The 19,958-nt window shown below is 64.9% G+C and overlaps 1 protein-coding gene across 1 annotated transcript; it reads right to left on the bottom strand.

Moving 5' to 3' along the window:
- Window positions 1-439: 439 nt before the first annotated feature.
- HOGA1 (4-hydroxy-2-oxoglutarate aldolase 1) lies at window positions 440-16,755 on the bottom strand. The gene is made up of 7 exons (XM_054035229.1): window positions 16,504-16,755; window positions 12,125-12,253; window positions 11,426-11,553; window positions 7,947-8,081; window positions 6,956-7,052; window positions 2,008-2,141; window positions 440-950 (listed from the first exon to the last, which is right to left on the bottom strand). Exons 1-7 carry the CDS (start codon window positions 16,706-16,708, stop codon window positions 801-803), a joined length of 978 nt encoding a protein of 325 aa, XP_053891204.1. The 5' UTR covers window positions 16,709-16,755; the 3' UTR covers window positions 440-800.
- Window positions 16,756-19,958: the final 3,203 nt, after the last annotated feature.

Genomic DNA, 19,958 nt, shown 5'->3' with positions numbered 1-19,958 from the left:
AGCCCCGTTCAGAGACCCCGGCCTTGGCACCAGGTTCTCGTGTCCTGGCCCAGCTCTGCCTGCTGGCGCTGGGATCTGGGTGCCCCACGCTGGCTGGCTCCAGGGGGGGTGGGGGGGAGCACTGGGCAGCGGGGCAGGGCCTTGGCTTTCCCGGGGTGGTGCTAAAGCCCAGCTCCAGTGGGGAAAGGACAGCATGCCAGGTGCTAGGGGCAGGGCACTGATACGCTGGCATAGCCCTCCCTCGCTCTATGCTCTGTGTGCCCACGTTGACTTGCCCTGCGCCTCCTGGGAACCAGTGTGGGCCTGCCCAAGCCCCCATGTTCCTGCTGGGAGAGGATACTGCCCCCGTCGGCCACGAGGTGTCTCCAGGGAGCAGTGTGCCTCCTCCAGGCCGCGGGGCGGTTCCACCTTCCATGAGTGAGGAGGGCGGAGGCGGGCGCAGTGCGGATGCCAGGGGTTTATTGACAGCTCATGGTGCACCAGGGACCCTGCCCCTCCCCAGACAGCCAGGTCTCTCCAGGGAAGTGAGAAGGGGGGGAAGTGGCTCTGGGCCGGCCCAGGTTCTGGAGGGACCTGGGAATCCACCATATTGTTGAGGCCTGTGGGTTGGCTCTGCCGTGCCACAGGGGGTTTGTGGGGGGAAGGGGCTGTGCCCCCTTGGCCAGCTCTGGGGGGTCTGCACCCCTACCCTGGGGAGGGGGCTTGGGTGCTCCTGGGAAGCAGAGAGAGAGAGGGAGGGCGCCAGTGAGGGGAAGGTGAGCAGAGGGGGGAGGAGTGAGGACCCCCCTTCCCCTCCCCCGTCACAGCCACCCATTGATGCTGAAGTCCCTGCGCAGCTCCTGCAGCTGGGCCTCGCTCAGCGGGCGCAGGGGGGCGCGGCAGGGCCCGCCGTGGTACCCGAACCACTCCATGGCCTGCTTCAGCGCCGGGATCCCAAACTTGCGGGTGACCTGCGGGTGCCAGAGACACGCTGAGAGGCTGGCCTGCCTCGCCCCCCCGCACCCCTCCAGCCTCTGTGCGCGACCCATAGATTCTAGGACTGGAAGGGACCTCGAGAGGTCGAGTCCAGTCCCCTGCCCGCATGGCAGGACCAACTACTGTCTAGACCATCCCTGATAGACATTTATCCAACCTACTCTTAAATATCTCCAGAGACGGAGATTCCACAACCTCCCTAGGCAATTTATTCCAGTGTTTAACCACACTGACAGTTAGGAACTTTTTCCTAATGTCCAACCTAGACCTCCCTTGCTGCAGTTTAAGCCCATTGCTTCTGGTTCTATCCTTAGAGGCTAAGGTGAACAAGTTCTCTCCCTCCTCCTTATGACACCCTTTTAGATACCTGAAAACTGCTATCATGTCCCCTCTCAGTCTTCTCTTCCCCATCAGCTGTCCCCCTCCATGCCCTGCCCTGTCTGGACAAAGGGGAGTTCAGGAGCCTGGGGGGCTGCGCTGGTGCCAGAGCACACGCTGTTCCGGACACTTCCCACCGGGGAAGGGGAGACACTGGGCATCCTGCCTGCACTCGGCCTCCAGCCCAGCCTGGCAGGCTGCCCTCTGCCTTGGGGCTGGGGGCATCTCCCCACCTTCCCTGCCACTCCCGGGCACCCAGACCCTGCCACGCATCGGGATTGCTGGAAATGGGGAGCAGAGGGCTCATGAATGTGCCTTGCACCCTGACTCACAGCTCCCTGCTAGCCCGGCCCTGGGATCCCCCCATCTCAATCCCAACCCACAGCCCCCTGCTAGCCCAGCCAGGGCTCCCCCAGCTCTGCCCATCCCCTGCACCCCGACTCACAGCCCCCTGCTAGCCCGGCCCTGGGATCCCCCCCAGCTCTGCGGGTGCCCCTCAGTCCTGACCTGCTGCCTACACAACAGACCAAGGAAAACTGCTCTCTTGTGCCCCTGGGAGCTGCTCTGCTCGGCGGCCCTGGACTCCAGGGGGCTCTGCCCTGCACTGGACTGTGCCGAAGCGCCCGTATCCCCCAGCCCGGGAACATCTCTTACCGCTGCGTTGGGCTCGATGAGCCGGAGCTGCAAGGCCTGGGCCTCCTGCCAGCGTCCCTCCTGGCACAGACGCTCCAGCTGGCAGAGCGGGGCTCCCAGCACATTGGCAAGAGCACAGACCCCCCCGCAGGCACCTGGAGGGCAGGGAGCAGAGTACCCAGGGCCTGGCCACCATCCTGGAACCCAACCTCGGCCCAGCACCCCACCCCTTCCACACCCAAACCCCATACCCTATCCTCCCCTGCACCCGCACATCCTGCACTCCATTCTCCCCCAGCACCCCCCTGGAACCCCATGTGCTGCACTCTACCCACTGCCCCCATGCTCCCAACACCCCTCTGTATCCCCACATCCTGCACCCTGCCCCTTGTCATCCCCCAGCACCCTACCCCCTCTACACCCCCACATCCTGTACCCTGCCCCCCTCCTCCCCCAGTACCCCCACATCCTGTACCCCATCCTCCCCCTCAGCACTCCAACACCCCTCTGTATCCCCACATCCTGCACCCCATCCCCCTCTGTACCCCCACATCTTGTACCCTGCACCTTAGCCTCCCTTGGCATCCCCTGTACCCCCACATCCTGCACCCTGCTCCCCATCACCCATCTGCCCCCACAACCTGCACCCCATCATTCCCCTTCCATGGCACCCCAACCTGCCCCCCCAAACCCACCTCCCTGGCTCCTCTTCCCCCCACCAGCTTGCTGTAGCCAACTGTGACGAACTGGGCCTGTTCTCACGGTGGTCTGTGAATGCTGACAGGGGAGTGTTCTGGGATAGTCTGCATTGCAGGATGGGATCTGCCCGAGGGCGCATACCTGAGTGTGTAACATGAGAACCCAGGAAGGGGTTGAAGGGGAGGCGACTCCTTAGCCCGGGAAACTGAACAAAGGCTGTGGGAGGGGTCGCTGAAAGCAGAGTGCTGGAAGCAGGCAGGGAGAGAGGGCTGGGGGGCATAGATGGCTCTGACCTCCCAAGGGGGGCTGGGCTTGGATGCCCGGGGACCCCAAGATGGACCTAACTGAGGGGGTCCCTGTTGTCTGTGCCTGCAAGACCTGTCTTGGACTGTATTCCTGTCATCCAAATAAACCTTCTGCTTTACTGGCTGGCTGAGAGTCATGGTGAATCGCAGGAAGCCGGGGGTGCAGGGCCCTGAGTCCCCCAATACTCCGTGACAACTGGTGGCAGCGGTGGGATCTACTGCACCCCGTGGACGGCGCTTCCTCGGCGCTTCCTGCAGTAAGTGACTGGGGAGCAGTAAAACGAAGGGGGATTGACGGGGACCAGGCGTGCTGAAGAGTGAGAGAGAGACGGTTATTACCCCTGGGAGTGTGTGACCAGCGAGAAGGACTTTTGCAGTAACAGGGTCCCCCGAGGGGATCGCAGCGAGTGGTCCCAGGGGCGGAGGAGTCTGCAGCTCGACCCTGGCAGAGAGGCGGTGACCTCGAGAAGGGCTGGCACACTAGGGGTCCCCCTGGGAACTGTGGGGAGCTGTGAGCACACAGGCCGGTGAGTGGGCAGCAGGAAGATGTATGCCAAGCGGCTTAAGAGCGACCTGGTGGAGCTGTGCAAGCAGAGGCGGCTGCGCATTGGGAGGCTCACCAAAGAACAGCTCATTGCCCAGCTGGAGGCAGAAGATCGCGCGAATGAACTGATCCCTGTGTCTCAGGGAAGCAGCCTGGCAAATGCAGCGCAGGCACCAGTGTCTGTCCCAGCTGGGAGTGGTCAGCCGGCTGCTGAGGGCTTCCCGAGACCCCTCCTTCCTATGCCTAGGGGAAGGGTGGGGAGGAGCCCAGCAAATACCGAGGGCGCCGTGACCCCCCCGGCCAGCAGGGGATCCCCCCGGCGAAGCCCGCCGGCCAGCAGAGGATCCTCCCGGCGACGTTCGGCATCCGGGGAGCGGAATTGGCTGGAATGGGAGAAAGAGCTAAAACTGAGAGAGCTGGAGGATCGTGAACAACAGAGACAGCATGAACGGGAGGAGAAAGAGAGACAGCATCAGCGTGAACGGGAGGAGAAAGAGAGACAGCGTCAGCATGAACGGGAGGAGAAAGAGAGACAGCATCAGCGTGAACGGGAGGAGAAAGAGAGACAGCATCAGCGTGAAGAGAGACAGAGACAGCATGAACGGGAGGAGAATGAGAGACAGCGTCAGCATGACCTGGAACTGGCGAGATTGAAGGGCAGCGAACCCCCGGCTGCGGTGAGTGAGGGGGGACCCAGGACTGCACGGAGCTTTGATAAGTGCATCATGGCCCCATACAAGGAGGGGGAGGACATGGATGACTTCCTGGAGGCCTTTGAGACGGCCTGCGAGCTGCACCGTGTGGACCCCGCGGACAGACTCCGGGTCCTTACCCCCTTACTGGACCCCAAATCCGTGGCATTGTACCGCCAACTGGGAGAGGCAGAGAAAGGGGACTACGAACTATTCAAAAGGGCCCTGCTACGAGAGTTTGGGCTGACTCCTGAGATGTACCGGGAAAGGTTCCGGAGTCAGGATAAAACCCCTGAGATCTCATATCTGCAACTAGCCGCCCGCATGGAGAGATACGCCAGCAAGTGGGCTGGTGGGGCCCAGACGAAGGAGGACCTGATTAAACTGCTGGTACTGGAGCAACTGTATGACCGGTGCCCATCCGACCTGAGGCTGTGGTTGGTGGACAGAAAGCCAGAGAACCCGCGACACGCCGGGCAGCTGGCTGATGAGTTTGTAAAGAGCCGGTCAGGAGATAAAAGGGAGGAGTCCCAAAGGAACAGTCCCACCACAACGCAGAGAGAGAGTCACCATGGGACCTCCCCATGGGAAAATACAGAAAAAACCCATCAGAGGGGAGCATCCGGCATCAGGACCATCCGACCTACTCAAGGGGACCCATGGGACATGGGCTGCTACCACTGTGGCCAAAAGGGCCACATACGGGCCCAGTGCCCTAGGCTCAGGGACAGACTGAGCAGACCGAACCCACAGAGGGTTAACTGGGTAGAGACCCAGCCCGGCGAAAGGCAGCATTCCCAGGGAAGAGGGGCTGGCAGAGTACCACCTGCTAAGGAGGGAGGAGAGCTCCAGGCCAGCTCCTCTAGGGGGCTGGATGCTCCAGACTCAGGGTTTTTGGTTTATATGGTAGGCGCGGGGCTGTCCCTCCGGAGAGAGTACCTTGTTCCCCTGGAGGTGGATGGGAGGAAGGTCAGTGGATACTGGGATACGGGCGCAGAGGTGACGCTGGCCCGGCCCGAGGTGGTGGCCCCAGATCAGGTGGTGCCCAACACCTACCTGACCCTGACGGGGGTGGGCGGAACACCAGTCAAAGTACCCGTGGCAAGGGTACACCTGAAGTGGGGGGCCAAGGAGGGCCCCAAGGATGTGGGGGTACACCCGTATTTGCCCACTGAGGTATTGATGGGGGGGGACCTGGAGAACTGGCCAAGCAACCCCCAAAAGGCACTGGTTGTGACCCGCAGTCAGAGCCGGCGAGGGGCACTGCGCCCTGGCCTTGGGGGGGGTGCCTTGCCTGAGGCGCAGGACCCTAACCTGGTGGGGAGGGAACGCCCAGGGACACGGCTCAGGGAGGCTGCAGCTTCAGGCCCAGCGGGCGAGGAAGAGCAGGTGGCCATCCCTGTCCCAGCTGCTGAGTTCCAGGCCGAGTTACAGAGAGACCCCTCCTTGCGGAAGATAAGGGACCTAGCCGACCTCAATGCGGTACAGACCATGGGACGAGGTGGCCGGAAAAGGTTCCTGTGGGAGAAGGGGTTCCTGTACCGAGAATGGGCTCCCCCAGGGGAAATGGAGTCAGGGGGGATCAGGAGGCAGCTGGTGGTACCCCAGAAGTATCGCCGCCAGCTGCTGTGCCGGGCCCATGATATTCCCCTCTCAGGGCACCAGGGAACCTGGCGTACCCAGCAGAGGCTGCTACGGAGCTTTTACTGGCCTGGGGTCTTTGTTACTGTCCGACAGTACTGCGGATCCTGTGACCCCTGTCAGAGGGGGAGGAAGGCCTGGGACAAGGGGAAAACAGCTTTAGGACCCTTGCCCAGCATAAAGGATCCTTTCCAGAGGGTGGCCAAGGTTAAAAGGGCGGCTCTGAACCAAGAGAGCCCAAAGCACAGACCTCCAGACTGGAGCGCTGGGAGAAGACCACAGCCCAGTTGGAACCCCAGAGGTATGGGGGTGGGAAAAGGGCACAGGCCGCATAAACCTTCCCACATGCGAACTGCGAGTGCCATCAAGCACCCCGACCTAAGGGGGGGCGTGAAACTGAAGGGGCCTGGTGTAATTCCCACCAAGGAACTGGAGGGATGCGGGGGCATCCATGGGAACGGGGGTAGGTTCGAACTTCCCCGGGTCACTGGCTAAAGTGACCCTGCTCAGTTCGGTCTCGAAGGGGGGAGAGATGTGACGAACTGGGCCTGTTCTCACGGTGGTCTGTGAATGCTGACAGGGGAGTGTTCTGGGATAGTCTGCATTGCAGGATGGGATCTGCCCGAGGGCGCCCGAGGGCGCATACCTGAGTGTGTAACATGAGAACCCAGGAAGGGGTTGAAGGGGAGGCGACTCCTTAGCCCGGGAAACTGAACAAAGGCTGTGGGAGGGGTCGCTGAAAGCAGAGTGCTGGAAGCAGGCAGGGAGAGAGGGCTGGGGGGCATAGATGGCTCTGACCTCCCAAGGGGGGCTGGGCTTGGATGCCCGGGGACCCCAAGATGGACCTAACTGAGGGGGTCCCTGTTGTCTGTGCCTGCAAGACCTGTCTTGGACTGTATTCCTGTCATCCAAATAAACCTTCTGCTTTACTGGCTGGCTGAGAGTCATGGTGAATCGCAGGAAGCCGGGGGTGCAGGGCCCTGAGTCCCCCAATACTCCGTGACACCAACACCTCCCACCCCCCCGAAGCCCCAATACCATCCCCCTGCGGCGGGGGGTGAAGCTCCGCCGAGAAGAGCTGCCCCTACCTATGGCGTAGCCAGCCAGCAGGAATCCAGCCGACCCCACCAGCACCTGGAACTCCTCCGTCCGGGTCTTGTGGACAATCAGCCCCAGGCGGGTAATCTGGGGAGACACAGCGCGTCCTGCCGGGAGCCAGCAACACCCTGGGTGCCACGGGCCCCAAGCACCATGGTGGAGCTGTGGGCACCGTGAGCTGGGCAGGCTCCAGAAGGCCAGCTGGGGCACCAGCTAAGCCACCAAGCCAACCAGCCTAGGTCCGCTACACCCATGGGGTAGGCCCTGCACAAACACCCCCCCGCACCAAGTAACAGGCTCCACCCCAGAGCAGCACTGGGGCTGGGGCCCAGACGGCTCCTGGGAGATTCTACAGGGATTGGGGGGAGGGGGCAGAGAGAGTGTGTGTGTGTGTGTGTCAGGACTCCTGGGTTCTTGGCCGTGGGGGGAGTTCCTTCCCCACACTGTGTCATGCCTCAGTTTCCCCACCTGTCTGCTGGGGGAGCTGGCCCTGATACCTGCTTGGGGGTTTGTGTGTCTGTAATGCACTTTGGCTGCAGGGAGGGGTGATAGCACTGCTGGGGGAGGAACGTGGGGTGGGGAAGGGCGATGGGGGCTGGGCCCTGCCAGTGTGAAGGCCCCAGCCTGAGGGGACCTCAGCCAGGTCCAAAGGTCTCACCCAACAGCCACTCGGGCTGTGCTGGTGCCCGGCTGGCAGAGCCACTGCCCTGGCCCCAGAACCACAGGGTGCTCCGAGCTGCCCCCAGCACAGCCGCCCTGACTCACCCCCTACTCAAGTGCAGGGAGCCCCCTCCCCAGTCTCCCAGAATCGGATCAGCCAGGCGAGTCCCTGGCCCAGTGCCGGGGTGAAGGGCCCCTGGGTGCACCCTCTCCCCGGGCGGGAGGCTTGGAGCCCACAGGGCTGAGCCGGGCAGGAGCACGGGGGGGTGAGGGCTCCCCGGGGTGGCTAGGCTCAGACATGGCCCCTGCTCCCCCACTCACATCACCCCCGCTGTCCTTGAGGCCCACGATGTTGGGGTGCTGCGACAGGGTGAGCACGGCCTCCAGTGGCAGCTCCAGGCCGGTGTTGGCTGGGACGCTGTACAGCACCACAGGGATCGGCGACGCATCTGCCACCTGCGGACACAGAAAGGGGCGCTGGGCATGGGCCCATAGGACGGGAACACAGCCTGCGGCCAACTGAGACCCCCTGCTAGGCAAGGCACTCTCCCTGCATCAGTGTCTGTGTAGGGCCTACATAAACAACCACCATTTTGGTTTGTGTGGGGCCTACATAAGCAATGGGGTTGAATTTCACTCTCCCATGCCCCGTCCCCTCCCCCAATCTCAGCCCGTCGCCAAACCCAGAGGGTTTGACGGAGCTGACGGTGTTGTGTGTAGCGTGTCACGTCATGCTCCCTCAGCTCCCCCCGATCACTGCCCCGCCCCCAAGGTTCCTCACCCCCCACCCCAGAGCCACTGGGCTCTTTGCTCCCCTCCCCCCCAGGAAGAGGCATGCGGTCACTGCGGGGCAGGGTTGCCAGGTGTCTGGTTTTCGCCCCTGGCAGCTCCGGTCAGCACCACTGACCGGGCTGTTAAAAGGCCTGCCGGCAGCGCAGTAAGGCTAAGCCAGGCTCCCTGCCTGCCTGGCTCCACGCAGCTCCCGGAAGCAGCGGCACGTCCCCCCTCCGGCTCCTACGCGTAGGGGCAGCCAAGGGGCTCCGCACACTGCCCCCGCCCCAAGCGCTGACTCCAGGAACCACAGCCAATGGGAGCTGCGGGGGCGGTGCCTGTGGACGGGGCCGCGCGCAGAGCCACCTGGCCATGCCTCCGCATAGGAGCCAGAGCGGGGACATGCCGCTGCTTCTGGGAGCTGCTTTGACGTAAGCGCCACCTGGAGCCTGCACCCCTGAGCCACCCCCTTCACCCCAATCCCCTGCCCCAGCCCTGATCCCCCTCCTGCCTGCCAAACCCCTCGGTCCCAGCCCGGAGCCCCCTCCTGCACCCCAAACCTCTCTTCCCCAGCCAGAGCCCTCACACTCCCTGCACTCCAACCTCCTGCCTCAGCCCAGAGCCCCCTCCTAGAGCCCCCTCCTGAACCCCTCATTTCTGGCCCCACCATGGAACCCGCACCCTCAGCCCAGAGCCCGTACCCCCTACCACACCTCAACCACCTGCCTCAGCCCTGAGCCCCCTCCCATGCTCTGAACCCCTCGGCTCCACCCCTCCTGCACCCCAAGCCCCTTATCCCCGGCCCCAGCCCAGAGCCCGCACCCCCTCCTGCATCCCAACCCCCTGAGCCAGCCCTGTGAAAATGAGCAAGTGAGGGTGGGGAGAGCGAGCGACAGAGGGAGGGGAGATGGAGTGAGTGGGGGTGGGGCCTCAGAGGAGGGGTTGGGCGGGGTGGGGTGGGGCAAGGCTGTTCGCTTTTGTGTAAGTAGAAAGTTAGCAACCCTAGAGTTTGGATGCAGAAGGGGGCTCAGGCCTGAGGCAGGGGGTTGGGGTGCCGGAGGGGGTGTGGGCTCCGGGAGGGAGTTTTGCTGCAGGTGGGGATTCGGGCCTGGGGCAGGGGGTTGGGGTGTGGGCTCTGGGAAGGAGTTTGGGTGTGGGAGGGGGCTCAGGCCTGGGGCAGGAGGTTGGGGTGTGGGAGGCGCTCAGGGTCAGGGTGTGGGAGGGGGTGCGGGCTCTGGGAGGGAGTTTGGGTGCGGGAGGGGGCTCAGGCCTGGGGCAGGGGGTTGGGGTGCAGGGGGAGGCTCTGGGAGGGAGTTTGGGTGCGGGAGGGGGCTCAGGCCTGGGGCAGAGGGTTGGGATGTGGGCGGGGCTCTGTGAGGGAGTTTGGATGCGGAAGGGGGCTCAGGCCTGGGGCAGGAGTTTGGGGGTGCGGGAGGGGGTGTGGGCTCCGGGAGGGACTTTGGGTGCAGGGGAGGATTCGGGCCTGGGGCAGGGGGTTGGGGTGTGGGCTCTGGGAGGGAGTTTGGGTGGGTGGGGGTTATGCCTGGGGCAGGGGGTTGAGGTGCAGGAGGGGGCTCAGGGTCAGGGTGTGGGAGGGGGTGTGGGCTCTGTGAGGGAGTTTGGGTGCGGGAGGGGGCTCAGGCCTGGGGCAGGGGGTTGGGATGTGGGGGGGGGGGCTCTGTGAGGGAGTTTGGGTGTGGGAGGGGGCTCAGGCCTGGGGCAGGGGGTTGGGGTGTGGGCTCTGGGAGGGAGTTTGGGTGTGGGAGGGGGCTCAGGCCTGGGGCAGGGGGTTGGGGTGCGGGGGGGGGGGGCTCAGGGTCAGGGTGTGGGAGGGGGGGTGGGCTCTGTGAGGGAGTTTGGGTGCGGGAGGGGGCTCAGGCCTGGGGCAGGGGGTTGGGATGTGGGGAGGGGCTCTGTGAGGGAGTTTAGGTGTGGGAGGGGGCTCAGGCCTGGGGCAGGGGGTTGGGGTGTGGGCTCTGGGAGGGAGTTGGGGTGTGGGAGGGGGCTCAGGCCTGGGGCAGGGGGTTGGGGTGCGGGGGGGGCTCTGTGAGGGAGTTTGGGTGCGGGAGGGGGCTCAGGCCTGGGGCAGAGGGTTGGGGTGTGGGAGAAGCTTCGGGCCGCCGGCTCCGACTGGGCAGCGCTTACGTGAGTGGCTCCCGGAAGCAGCTGGCCAATGGGAGCTGTGGAGCCGGCGCTCAGAATGGGGGCCGCAGGGACGTGCTGGCCCTTTCCGGGAGCCGCGCAGAGCTAGGGCGGCAGGGAGCCTGCCTTAGCCCCACTGTGCCGCCGACTGACTGTTAACAGCCCGGTCAGCACTGCCGACCGGAGCTGCCAGGGTCCCCCTTTTTGACCCTAGCCCCATCCCCTCATAGGCCCCTGTTGCGGAGTGTGGGGGAGTTAGGGCCCTGCACCCCTCTTCCCGAGATTCACTGCGACTCTCAACCAGCCAGTAAAGCAGAAGGTTTATTTAAGGACAGGAACACCGTCTCAAGCAGAGCGTGTAGGTACGACCAGACCCCCTCAATTAGGTCCCTCTGGGAGGTTCAGGGAGCTTAGACCCCAGCTTGGGGTTCCCTGCGTTGCACCACCCAGCCCCAACCGAAACTAAACTCCCAGCCCCTCCCGCTGCTCCTCTCCTTTGTTCAGTCTCCCAGGCAGAAGGTGTTAATTCTCCCCACCCCCGTTCCTGGCTCAGGTTACAGCTCAGGTAGCTTCCTTCAAGGGAAGTCCCACATCCCCACTGCAACCCCCCTGCAACATTCCCAGGTCAAATCTGCCCTGCTCCCTGCTCCGTCACAGCCCCTCTCCCTGCAGAGGCCCTCAACCTTCCCCCCGGCCCTCCCCCCAGACTCCCTCCCCCGTAGTGCCCCTCCCCTTCTTCCCCCAGGACTCCTCCCAGAGACCACCTTCCTGCAGGCCCCTCCCTCCCACAGGCCCCTCCCCCGTCCAGCTGTCACTGAGACAGAGCCAGGCGGGTTTCCAGCCCAGCCCCCCCCCCCCCCCCCCCCCGGCTGCGCTCCGCCCTGTACCTGGCTGTAGTGGTGGACCAGGGCCGTGCTGGTCATTGCGCCCCGGTAGTAGCAGGGTGTGACCACCAGGGCAGCGTCAGCGCCCGCCTCGGCCATGCCCACGGTCATCGCAATGGTGCCCTGCGTGGCTGGGGGAGGAGGGTGAGCGGGAGGTCATGTCACGGCCCTTGCCAGAGCATCGCGTGGGGCCATGGGGCCTGGGACAGGGACCCAGCCAGGGACAGGGCAGGGCCCAGGCAATGGGGGGGATGGTGAGGTCTGAGCCCATGCACCGGGGGACGGGGGGAGGAGGATGGTGGGTCAGGGCCCTGGCACGAGGAGGGGGCTGGAGGGGTCCAGGCCCAGGCACATTGGGGGTGGTGCCCTGGGGTGGGAGTGGGGGCACACTGTGGGTGGTGGCCAGCCCTGGGCTTGGGGTCATATGGGTCCGGGCCCAGGCACTGGGGGGCGGGGGGGATGGAGGGGTCCGGGCCCAGGCACTGGGGGGCGGGGGGGATGGAGGGGTCCGGGCCCAGGCACTGGGGGGCGGGGGGCATGGAGGGGTCCGGGCCCAGGCCTGGGGGGGAAATGGGGAGCAGAGGCCGGTGTTGCAGCACTAAGGGACTGTGGCCCAGGGGTGGGAGGGGAGTTAGGAGCCCTATGGCCATGGCACCCGCCCGGGCACATCCACGGTGACCCCTTCCCATCCCCTGCTCTCACATTCGCAGCCCGACCCAGCCAGCAGCAGCTTGTCCCTGGGCACGGCCTGGCGCACGCGGCTCACCACGGCCAGCCGCTCCTGGGGCGTTAGGTAGGGGTACTCGCCGCTGGAGCCCTGCACCACGAAGCCTGCAAGACAGAGCACAAGGCCGTTAGGCTGCCCCAGCGCCCCGGCATCAGGGGTGGGCCTTGGCCGGCCCCCTGCACAGAGGGGCAGGTGGGACCCAGGCCCAAGGGGGGCAGTGCTGGGCCAGCAGGGGCTGGGTGGGGGTGAAGTGCCAGAACAAGGAGCAATGGTCTCAAGTTGCAGTGGGGGAGGTCTAGGTTGGATATTAGGAAACACTATTTCACTAGGAGGGTGGTGAAGCACTGGAATGGGTTCCCTAGGGAGGTGGTGGAATCTCCTTCCTTAGAGGTTTTGAATGCCTGGCTTGACAAAGCCCTGGCTGGGATGAGTTAGTTGGGGTTGGTCCTGCTTTGAGCAGGGGGTTGGACTAGATACCTCCTGAGGTCCCTTCCAACCCCGATATCCTATGAGATCCCATTAGGGGCTGCGTGAGGGATAGTGCCCAGCTCCAGGGTGGCAGGGGCATTGGGTGGTGGTGCCCAGCCCTGGGATGGGGGGCACATGGGGTTGGTGCCCAGCCCCAGGGGTACCCACCCTGGCAGCCCAGCCCAGCCCTTCCACCCTTCTCCCTGGATCTATCCTGTGCAGGGGCAAGAGCCTGGGTCCCGCCCAGGGACACGCAGGGACCCCTCCTGGGCAGACCCAGCGGGCGTTTCTGTAGTGAAACCCGCAGCCGGCCCAGGGCTGCCCACGCAGCTGCCATGACACCCCTCGGGCAGAGCGTGTGACAGCCCTGGGCGGGGCAAGTGACCCCGGGCACCGGCGTTCCACACCCCCCAGAGCCGCGGGCCAGTCCAGTGACAGCCCCACCCAGCCAGGAGCCCCCTTGCTGCTTCGCGGCCTCAGACCCCCTCAGCTACCAGCCTGCCCGCAACCCTGCCCCTGCTCTGCCCGGCTCCAGCCCTGCCCCTGCATCCTGACCCCACCACCTGCAGCCGGATTCTGCCTACAACCCTGACCTGGCTCGGCTACAGACTGACCCACGCTTTGTCCCCAGAGCCACGTTTCAGCCCTGCCCTCAGCCTGGTCCAGACCGTACGTCCAGCTCCGCCTGCTGCTCCAACCACCAGGCCTGACTGCCTAGAACCCAGACAGCGCCGGCTTCAGGCCACGGGGCCGGATCCTCCCGGGGGGCACTCGACAGAGCCCCTTCGCTTTGGAGCACCACATGGGGCAACCGAACCAGGTCCTGCTATGCCAGTGAGAGCCAGGCCTTGCCCTGGAGCCCCACCAAGGCAAGGAAGCCAAGTGGGGGGCCTAGCAAGGGGCACGCGCGCACACACACACAGTGCCAGAGCTTCCTCCGGCCCCAAGGGCGCAAACTCCCATCACGTGCTCACGCCCCTACGCACCCCTCACAAATCACCCCACACAGGGACGCTAGCAAAGAGTTTATTGCCCGCTGCAGGGGCGCGCTGCGTTCTCCCCAGCCAGCGCTGCAGCTGCCCGGGAAGGGGCACCAATGTTCCTGGCGCCCTGAGGAGACACATGAGCCGTGAGGTTGTGGGTGTGCCGGGGGCGAGAGGCTGGGTGCTGGGCAGGGGGCGCTCGTCACACCCGCTGTGCTGCCCTGGCTGCGTCCCCTCACTTGCTCCTTGCCCTGCGGTGATGCCAGCAGCGGGTCCGAGGGGCAGGGGGCAGGGTCCTGGCGAGCTGCCCCTGCTGTCAGTGTGTGGGCACAGGAAGCACAGAGCCTGGAGACCAGCGGGTGCTGCCATGAGCCCCTGGGGTCAGTCCCTGCAGCGGTGGGCCAGCCTGGAGTGGACCATGTGGGCGGTAGCTGGCGTGGCACTGCCTCGCTGGATGAGGGCGTGGGCCCGCAGCCTGGCGCTCACTCCCTCCATGCCGACACGCATGTCCGGGTTGGGCCTGGCCGCCTCGGCCTGGTGGCTGATCTGGCAGGAGGTGGCTCGCAGCAGCAGGGCCTCGGCCAAGCGCCGCCTCGGGGCATCGCTCTCCCTGCGACGCTCGGTGCCCTGGTTCTCCTCCTCCACGTGCTGCCAGGCCCTCCAGCGCCCGCTGGGCCTCTCCTCTGCCCCTGCTGCCTCGCTCTCCTCGGGGAAGCAACTGTAGTACGACCGGATCCAGTGTGGAGCCTGCTCCGGCGCCGGGCGTCCCCCGCCACGGCCCCTCCTCCCCCGCCACAGGAGCAGGGCGCCGGTCCCCAGCAGCAGGGCAGCCCCCAGGGCCAGCGCCACTTTCCAGCTGCGTGCGGCCCTGGCTGACCCCATAGGCCTGCGGTCAGCGCAAGGCAAGAGCAGGGGGCCGGGGCTCACGGGCCAACAGAGCCATGCCGGGCAGAACGACACCCAGGGAGCAGGCGTGGGTCCCAGCTGCTCAGCCTCCCTGCTCCCCCTGGGCACCGCCCGGGTCACCAGTGAGGGGGGCATTGTGAGGGAAGCACCTGGCCCTGCCATGCCTGCTGGTCTCAGGGCCAGAGAGAGCCCGGGGCCACGGGAGCAGGGCTCTGCGCTTGGGAGTCTCCGAGCAGGGTCCCGACAGTGGAAGCGGCTGAGTCTGGGGCCAGCACAGAGGCAGCAGGGCATGGAGCCGGCCCTTCGGCCCCCAGACGAGCGGTGACAGACCTGGCCCTGACCCAGCGACAGCAGGGGTGTGCCAGGAGCCCCAGCCAGGCAGCATGCCCCTTGTCCTGGGACGCTGCCGCCCAGGCTCTGGGCTTGGCCTAGAACCTGGCCCCCCACGTCGGTCTGACTGGGCACGGAGTGGGGGCCAAGTCCAAAGGAAAACCCTCCACTCCCTAGTGCCCTCAGCCAGTTCTAGCCACCGTGGCTGGAGTGCCCTGCCTGCCCCATGCCCAGCATGTGCTGCAGCGCACCTGGGCGGCCCGTGAACACCAGCCACGCGGTGGGGCCGGAGCCCTGAGCAGGGGGCGCGCAGGGGCTCGCTGGGGGAGCGCGACCCGGGGGAGTGGGGTCGAGGGTGCCTGGGGAGCCAGCCCTGCGGGGTGGGTGCAGAATCTGCGTGAGCGTGTCGGGGCGGAGCCCAGGGCTGGGCGAGCGGGGCAGCCACCCAGGGCACAAAGCCCTGGGGCCAGAAAAATTACACCCAAAACCCCGGAATGGGGTGCAAGTCTGCCTGCTTGTTCTGGGCCCGAGGCCTCTGGCACGCAGGCTCTTGCTAATTAACTGTGTGGCAGGGGCTGGGGGGGGAGATGGGGCGGGACCTGTTTTGGGGGGGCTAGGCAGGGTGGGAGCTGGTGGGGGGATGGGCGGGGAGCGGCTGGTTGGGGTTGGGCCCATTTTTGCAGGGTGGGGGCTGTTTTGGGAGGTTGGTATGGAGGGAGCTGGGGGTGTCGGTGGGTGGGGGTATTTGGGGGGCTGAGAGCCCCGTTGAGCAGATGCCAAGTCTCCCCATGACCGGCTCCGTCCCCTGCCACGCGGCCAGGCAGCGTCCACCCAGCCCAGCTGCACAGACCCTGCGAGTGGGGCCACGATCCCTGGCCAGGAGCCTGCAGCGAGTTCCAGCCAAGCCCATCCCTCCTGCCCCTTCCTTGCCCTCATGCTCCCTGGGCTGGGGCACCGCGCCCACCCCCACGGCTCAGCCCACCCTTGTGCCAAGGGGCCTGGCCCCATCCAGGCCCAGGTCTGTGGTTGCCCCAAGATAACAAGCTGGGGTGAGGCGGAAACACGCCCGTCCACAGCAGCTGGGGGTTCCTACCCCCATGGAGCTTCTCCCGGGCGCCTTGGGGGCCCCACGCCACAGGAGCTGGGGGGCTCTGGCCTGCTCCCGGTGGCCAGGTGACTGCCCCACAGTCCGGGCTAACCAGCCCCCACAGAAGCTGTATGGGACATGGAGCCAGAAGCCTCCACAGCCCTAGAGGGTGGGACTGGAGTGTGGGGGCAGGTTAGCAGGGCGGGGACACACAGGGGCACAAGGGCAGGCTGGGGTGTGTGTGTGTGGAATTGGGCAGGGTGGGGGCACACAGGCAGGGTGTGGGGGGAACATGGGTAGGGCTGGGAGATGTGGGGCAGGACAAGGCGGGGGTGTCTGGGGCAGGGTGGGGGCATTGGGTGAAAGGGCGGGGGGGTGGGATTGGGCAGGGTGGGAGTGTGGGGGCAGGGCGAGGGGGCAGGGCGAGGGTGGGGGGCATGTGGAATTGGGCAGGGTGGGGGCATGCGGGGTGGGGCAGGGCAGGGGCAGACCCTGTGCCAGCCAGGCTGGCCATGCCCAGGGATAACCAGGCCCCGCTGGGCAGAGTTGGGGGTGCTGGGCCCCGCCTGGCCAGCCTCACCTCGGAAGGGGGCCGTGGCGTAGCGGTGCAGGTTCTCCTCCAGCCGGCTGTAATCCACCTCCCCCTGGGCTGTGAAGGGGGTGGTGAGCGGGGGGAAGATGCCCCGCAGGTCAAGCCGGGTCCCCGGCGTGGCGGGGGTGCGGAGCCAGCGACATGCTGCCAGCCCCAGCTGCAGAGGGGCGAGGAGCCTGGGGGGCTGTGCCATCGCGGGCCTGGGGTGCTCTGAGCTGCTGCCCCACAGCCGCCTCCAGCCCCGAGGCTGTTAATAATTGATGGGTCTGGCTGGGGATTTGCTGCTCCTGGGGCGAGGCCTCTCGCTGGGGCCCTGCCGGGGGCACTGGGGGCATTGAACAGTGCCTGGCCCAGGCCCAGGGACCCACACCCCCAGCCACGAGGGCCTAGCTGGCCGTGGGTCTGCGACGTGGGGGAGCTGCTCGGCCCCTCAGGGTCAGGCCGCCAGGTGACTCTAGCCGGCCCCTGGGGCTCCCCCCACAGCCTGTCGCCAAATCCTGTCCAGACAGCCCCCCCGGCTCCCTTAAAGGGGCCCCAGCCTGAGCAGAAGTCAGCACCTGCTGCACCTGGAGGGGAAGGGAGACCCTGTGTCTGCAGGGCATGGCTGGTATTCAGCTGTCCTGTGGGCACACCCTCCGCTGCCACTCCCCAGAGCCAGCTGCAGCTCCCACTCCCCATCACTGCAGTCCTTCTCACCAGGCGGGAGTGTCTTTTGCCCTGGGGCAGCTAGGCTGGACCCCACACGCTCCTGGGGTCCCACGGGATCCGCGGCAGCATGCAGGAGTTTGTTACTGTAGGGTCACTTGTAAACACCAGGTGGGTTTGTATTTCAAGAGGGGCGTGTGAGCACCAAAACCTCCCCTGGATGCAGGAGTGCCGAGGCCAGGGGGCTGCAGTGTTATGCTAGGGGGCTAGCTGGTGATCATGTCGGACATGTCCCAGGGCTGGGTGTGCGCTGGTTTGCTCCTGACTGGTGGGGCTGGCCTGTTGTTACAGGGTCTCCTGGAAATGCTGGGTGTCACGGAGTCCCCGGGCGATGCTCTGGAACTGCTCCCCACAAAGCCAGGCAGGACTCTGGGGAGCCTCCTCTCCCTCGGAGCAGACTGTCTTCAGGGCAAGAAGCTCACACGGCTTCACCTCCTGGGTCTCTCCTGGGAGCATTCAGCATATGCCCCTCCGTGTGCTTCCCACAGCAAGTCCACCCAGGCGGGGTCCTGGGGAAGCCAGAGGGTCCTGCACCCCCCATTTCGCAGTCAGACGTGACTCTCAGCCAGCCGTGACTCTCAGCCAGCCAGTAAAACAGAGGTTTATTAGATGACAGGAACACGGTCTAAAACAGAGCTTGTAGGTCCAGCGAACGGGACCCCTCAGCCAGGTCCATTCTGGGGCCCAGCGAGGCAGACCCCTGTCTGCCCTCACTCCCCGTCCCCAGCCAGCTCCAAACTCCAACCCCCATCCAGCCCCTCCCTCTCTGGGCTTTGTCTCTTTCCCCGGGCCAGGAGGTCACCTGATCTCTTTGTCTCCAACACCTTCAGTTGGCACCTTTGCAGAGGAGGGGCCCAGGCCATCAGTTGCTAGGAGACAGAGTGTCGGGCATTTATGTACCCTGGCCCTTTGCTCTGCAGCAACCAGACACCCTTATCCCACCCCCTAGATACTTAAGAACCGCATAGGGGAAACTGAGGAAAACATTAAGAACAGTCCCACTTCGTCCTACTGGGCACACAGGATCATTTCTGTGACATTTTGGAATAATCAGTGTGGCAAAGTAGGAGGGTTTATTACTTAATGTTTTCTCTGAATACTGGGTGAGCGCCTCAGTTTCCCCTGTGTGTTACACAAATACCTAGGGGGTGGGACAAGGGGCTGTGATTTTTGCTGAACCCCCAGTGAGCAGGTGTGCCTGCCCCTCGCTGCCTCTACATAGATAATGGCCGAAGTCCGAAGTACTCTGTAACCTGGCAACGGATGGTCGGGGCTGCCACAAGTTGGAGCAAGGAGAAGGGTGGAGACCAGGTGGCCCTTTTGCCTGGGAAAGAGGCAAAGGACGGAGGAGGGGCAACAGGAGTGTCTGAGGCTGGGCTGCTGGGAGCGAGTCGGGCTCCTGGCTTGGGACTCCGGGGGGATCCCCCCAGATGGACTTTTGTGAATGTCCCCGATTTCTGTGCTGTGTTCTACGCTGTGCTCCCGAGCGATGACTAATAACCCGTCTGTGTCCCAGGCTGGCCGAGAGTCACTGCTGGCTGCGGAGTGGGGGGCAGGGCCCGTGGGGGGCGCGTGAGGCTTCCCCGGGTGTCCGATCCAGGAGCACTCGCTGCAGGGAGCTCCCGGGGTGGGGTGAACAGGGGGCTGAACGCTCCGAGGTCAGACCCAGGAAGCAGCGACGCCCAGGAGGCATCTTGCCCTGGGGAGCGTGTGCCCTGAGGGGAGCCGCCCTGCACCGGAGCCCTGCCTGACTTCATTCGGGGCGGTGCCCGCGCACCCACCCGGGGACTCCGTGAGGAGATCAGCCAGCAGCCCGGAGGAGGCGAGGAGAAAGATCGTCCCGAAAAGCCGTGCTGGAGAGTCGGGGTCAGCGTATGCACAGCGATCACAGAGCAGGGTGTCATTTCAACCCTGCGACCCGCTCCCTGCCTGCCGCACATGGGGACAGAGAAGTGGCTGGAAGATACCAGAAAGGCCGCGCGCGGGGTGAGATCAGATCTTTTATTGGACCAACTTCTGCTGGTGAGAGAGACGAGCTTTCAGCTACACGGAGCTCTTCCTAGCTGAGCTCTCCATACCCAAGCGCTGTCCCTTTCCTCAAGGGAAACCAGCACAACCCTTCAAACGCCAAGCCTGGCCCTTCAGCCCCTCACACTATTAGCCACTAAACTCATGGTCCTACTAAAGCCTCTGGAGGGAACTCCATAAAGACAAATGCAAAGTGCTGCCGTTAGGAAGGAGGGATCAGTCGTGCACACACACGCTGGGCAATGACTGCGGAGGAGGGGGTACCGCAGAGAAGGAGCCAGGGATCAGTCAGGGAGTATCACAGCTAAATACAAGTGGGAACAGATTGTTTCGCACACGAACTTAACACATATTGTAAGAGACTCTGCAAGGTCAAGTGGCCTGTTAACACCTCTGCAGTCGTAGACAGAAAAGGAGCTTCAGGTCGTTGGAATAAGTCATAAATCAGAGAATCACAGACGTGTGGGGCTGGCAGGGACCTCGCTAGGTCGGTTAGTCCAGTCCCCTGCACTGAGGCAGGACTCCGTATTATCTAGACCAGGGCTGGCTTTAGGGGCAGCCGACCCAGATGAAAGCCTGGGGTGCTGGGCTTGCGGGAGGTGCTGGGCTCGGGGGGGGGGGGGGGGGGCGCTGTTTTTGTTGTTAGCGACAAAAGGGGAAACGGAATGTTTGAAGTAAACTGTTTCAGGTATTGATGTTAACACATTTCA

This window comes from Malaclemys terrapin, chromosome 7 (assembly GCF_027887155.1).
Source record: "Malaclemys terrapin pileata isolate rMalTer1 chromosome 7, rMalTer1.hap1, whole genome shotgun sequence".
Taxonomy (NCBI): Eukaryota; Metazoa; Chordata; order Testudines; family Emydidae; genus Malaclemys; species Malaclemys terrapin.
This window is presented reverse-complemented; position numbering and strand designations above follow the sequence as displayed.

Excerpts from the sequence above, each read along its gene's own strand:
- HOGA1 (XM_054035229.1), bottom strand. The coding sequence starts at position 16,708 with ATGGCACAGCCCCCCAGGCTCCTCGCCCCTCTGCAGCTGGGGCTGGCA. Across the intron at positions 8,082-11,425 it reads TGGTCCACCACTACAGCCAG|GTGGCAGATGCGTCGCCGAT; the intron begins GTACAGGGCGGA and ends CTGTGTCCGCAG. Across the intron at positions 2,142-6,955 it reads GCTGGCTGGCTACGCCATAG|GTGCCTGCGGGGGGGTCTGT; the intron begins GTAGGGGCAGCT and ends CCTGCCCTCCAG.